This window comes from Papaver somniferum, chromosome 1 (genome assembly GCF_003573695.1).
Source record: "Papaver somniferum cultivar HN1 chromosome 1, ASM357369v1, whole genome shotgun sequence".
Lineage (NCBI taxonomy): Eukaryota > Viridiplantae > Streptophyta > Magnoliopsida > Ranunculales > Papaveraceae > Papaver > Papaver somniferum.
The window spans coordinates 210695264-210699252 of NC_039358.1; the positions used below are offsets into that span (position 1 = coordinate 210695264).

General features: G+C 35.2%; 1 protein-coding gene across 1 annotated transcript; it reads left to right on the plus strand.

The window, feature by feature from the left end:
- Nucleotides 1-266: 266 nt before the first annotated feature.
- Nucleotides 267-2394, plus strand: LOC113315011. Its single transcript, XM_026563329.1, has 2 exons — nucleotides 267-1055; nucleotides 1812-2394. Exons 1-2 carry the CDS (start codon nucleotides 510-512, stop codon nucleotides 1863-1865), a joined length of 600 nt encoding a protein of 199 aa, XP_026419114.1. The 5' UTR covers nucleotides 267-509; the 3' UTR covers nucleotides 1866-2394.
- Nucleotides 2395-3989: the final 1595 nt, after the last annotated feature.

Genomic DNA, 3989 nt, shown 5'->3' on the forward strand with positions numbered 1-3989 from the left:
CTGTGGTATTCAGAATCTTTCATTTTTAAAGACTGGAAATAAAGAAAAATATACGCATAAATTTTGATTTATGATTTTGAGCTAAAATAACCTCAGATAAAAAGATTTTCTACTTAACCTAATGCATAATTTGCTCATCAATCAAGATTCAGAAACTCACAAATTTCAGTCAATCACTCCATAAAAATTCTTTTCCCTCATAAATAAGATTTCCAAAAATAAAAAGAAAAAAAAATCCTATAAAAATGGGTTGAATCGGGTTCACACCAACTTACCCACTTTACCAATAATTTTCCTCTTCTCTCTCTCTCTAAAATTTCTTTCTTTGCTGTGATTTCGCTGGCAATTCTGTCTGACTGTCTTTCTTTTCTTCCTCCATCATATGTTCTGTTTTTCCATTCTTCTCCATCATTTCTTCCTTTCAAAACCCTAACCCTAAAAATAAAAACCCAAAAACCAAATATATACGGACACCATTTTCAACAATTCACAAAATCCCATTCCCCAAAATGGGTTCTTCTTCATTTTCTCTGTTTAGTCTTCTATTCATTTCAATTTTTGTAATTTCTGTATCATCATCATCATCTTCTTCTTCAAATTCGTATTCAGATCCAGCTAAAGATGTATACGAAGTATTAAAATCACATGGATTACCAATTGGTTTATTACCAAAGGGTGTTACAGAATTTAGCTTAAATGAAGATGGAAGATTTGAAGTGCATCTTGATCAAGCGTGTAATATTAAATTTGAAAATGTTATTCATTATGATAGAAATGTTACGGGTGTATTAAGTTATGGTCAGATCCGTGAATTAACAGGGATTCAAGCTCAAGAATTGTTTCTTTGGTTTCCTGTTAATGTGATTCATGTTGATATACCTAGTTCTGGTTTGATTTATTTTAAATTGGATGTGGTTGATAAACAGTTCTCGCTTTCGTTATTCGAAACTCCTCCTGATTGTACTATTGTTGGTGCTGGACGTGTTGATCCTCCTGATCTTCCGAGTAATCAGAATGTTGGCGGTGATATCATTTTGGAGACTGTAGTAACTCAGGTATGATTTTTATCAAATTTCTTTGTTTTGATGAATTATTGTTTCAATTCGTAATTGTGCTTATATTGAATTGCTCTGCGTATGTTCTTCAGTTGATATGTTTTGAGGTTTGATGGTGAATTTGGATAGTTGTGATTCCAAAATGTCATTTCTCAAATTCAGCTAGTTTGTTTCGTATTTGGTTTAATATGTGTCTCATTTGATATTGATATTGATTGTTAATTTCTGTTTAAGCGATTTGGCGATTGTTACTTAGCAGAAAAAAAAGATTTGGCGATTGTTAATTTGCAATTCACAGCCAGTTGTATGTTTTTGGAATTTATACTTGAGCCTTGATGGCTAAATTCCATCCCTTGTAATTATTGCCCATGTTACTTATTTGCGCGAGCGCGACTGTAATTTGCTGTAATATGATTTCCAATCGTTTGTGGTCCAGCTTTGTGCTGATATTTTTGATGTGTTCTTGATGTGTCTTATCTTCACGCTGAACCCATGCTATACTTAAAAGTTGGTTGCCAACTGTGGAATGTTTTTTCTCATTATTGGCATCCCTTTCAGAGAAGAGTTACCGTTTTCTACCATTGATCTCTTATCTTCAACTTTTTGAGATACAGCTTCAATAATTGATTCTAGTTTATGCTTGAATGCTTGATACATTCGATAATGTACATGCCTTCAGATTGAACTCGCTATGGTTGAAAGTTTATTTTCCGAAACCAGGAGTCTTTTCTGACAAGATTGTTGCTATTATTGCAGAATTTATCAAGAAAGCTTCGGAATGAAAAAGTGAATCAAAGGGTAGTACAGTAGGCTGTGGAAGAGAATACAACTCAAAATTCAATGATAGCTCAACTAAAAATAGTGGGTTTTTCCTTTTCCCCTTTTAAGAGACTATCTCAAAGAGTCGGGTTTAGAACAAAGTCTTTTATGCTTCCATAGTGTGTGCTTGCTTACAGTATAGTACAGACTAGTCTAGCCTGTTCGTTTCTGTCTAACTGACAGCGAATGGCGTAATCTCAATCAACATGAGTGAGGGGGAAGAGAGATAGAGGAAAGTGAACATCGGGAGCAGGGTAATGTATATCAGAGGAAGAGTTAGAGAACAAGGGTTGTTTGGTTGATGTAAGCCGCAGATAGTCGAAAAGCTATAATTTCTTGGTGTGATCTTTATTATTTTTTTTATATATATTTATATAGATATTGGGCGATGGATATTGAGTCTCTGTAAATGCGGAATCTGTTTGTTGTATGTATTATTCTTCACATCATAAACTCTGAGGTAAGAAGTACATTCCTTTCACGATAGAACAAAATAAATAATAGTCATATTTCCTTGTTTGAAATCCGTCTACTACTTCTATTGCTTCATTTTAAATTTCATGGCATGCTTTTGTTTCAGTGTTCCGTTTGAGTAAAACTTAGGCTTAACATCATATCCGTTAGCAGACACGTTTTAGTAGGATTGACAGTAGAAATATAAACTGCTTCTCTGTTTCACTAAAACGCGCATGTACTTGCAGCTTTAAGGTTCAGAAATTTCAGACAGGGTTGAACTTCTGAACTTTTTGTTTTCCTGCATGCTCATTGTAATTCTGGTCCTCACCATATTAGTACCGGATGAGAATGTATGATTAAAGAACCTAGCACATCTTTGTGGCGTGTAGATTATTGAAGTACAATGCTGAATGTGTTTACGTTTAGGAATATATTGGCGGAAGTGTAGTGAAATTTATTCTGGAGTAACTCTTACACTAGCCTGCTGAACGTGTTACTTATGAGCTTTTAGCGTCAACTGGGAAATATAGCAAACAGGACCACTGTTGGAACTGAAAGGTCATGGAGTACAAACCCAGTAATGGAACTAGTAATTTATTCTGAGAGCAAGTAGGATCAGTGGTGTTGCATTGAACTTGTGTAGTTTGTATGTTAATTAGGTCTGGGAGGATAGTCAAGAATTAGAACATCTCTGGCTGGGGGTGTATCTTAATGCGTCGCTAACATGCGTTGCCATGGGGGTCAAGTGACCTCTTCTCTTGCCACTGTCATGGTGGCGCTCTGTCTCTGTCTCAATCAATGATCACATGATAAAACAGCCTGGCGGAAATGTGGAAAATCTAAGAATTTTCTTTGCCATGTTGGGGTGTATCTGTCTGTAATAATAAACTCGGTCAAGAACCAACAGTAGACCACTTGTCATTCTCATCAGACCGACTAGAAACAAGTTGAATTATACAAATGTCAAGTCCCTAAACACTGTTGTCTTTTGAGCTGTTGAGGGAGACACGGTAGAAGAAGAAGAAGAATCTTTCTTTCATCTACTCAAATCAAGGTTCTCTCCCTCTCCCTCTCTGACTGTCTTCTTCTGACAGGCTTTCACTGTTTCCTGCTTTAGTTTGAGCTGAAACCATCAATACTAGACAGGAAAACTGAAGCTAGGGTGCCTTTCCTTGTAGTCCAATCAGAAATCAAGCCGGAATTTAAAATACAGTTCACTGTGGGAGATTTTCTTCTTCTTTTTTTTTTTTTTGGCGGGTCCCGATCCACGTGGTTCATTTATTAAGAAATCATAAAAAAAAATAAAAATAAAAATAAAAATAAAAATATCTGACTCGGATTTGCTGAATGAAATTCAGATCCGAAATCAGGAAGAAAAAAAAAAGATGTCGGAGGGCAGACAATTGGCTACAACATGGGATTTCAATCAAGAGTTTCTAGAGTTACTGACATCAATGTGAAACAATTGTTTAAATTCTCTTCTTGTTAAAAAAAAGTAGTAGAAGACAAGACCCATGAAAAGTTTCATTAGTTTAGGTATAAACAGACAACAGCCGGCTAAGAGAATAAGATTCTGCATAACAACAAAAATGTTTTTAAGTTCTGCTATAACAAGGAAATTAAGCATGCAGCAGCAAAAATACCAAACAAAGAAAGAAA

Bases quoted from the DNA above. Each gene is read 5' to 3' on its own strand.
- LOC113315011 (XM_026563329.1), top strand. From the start codon at position 510: ATGGGTTCTTCTTCATTTTCTCTGTTTAGTCTTCTATTCATTTCAATT. The intron at 1,056-1,811 runs GTATGATTTTTA...CTATTATTGCAG, and splicing joins TGGAGACTGTAGTAACTCAG to AATTTATCAAGAAAGCTTCG.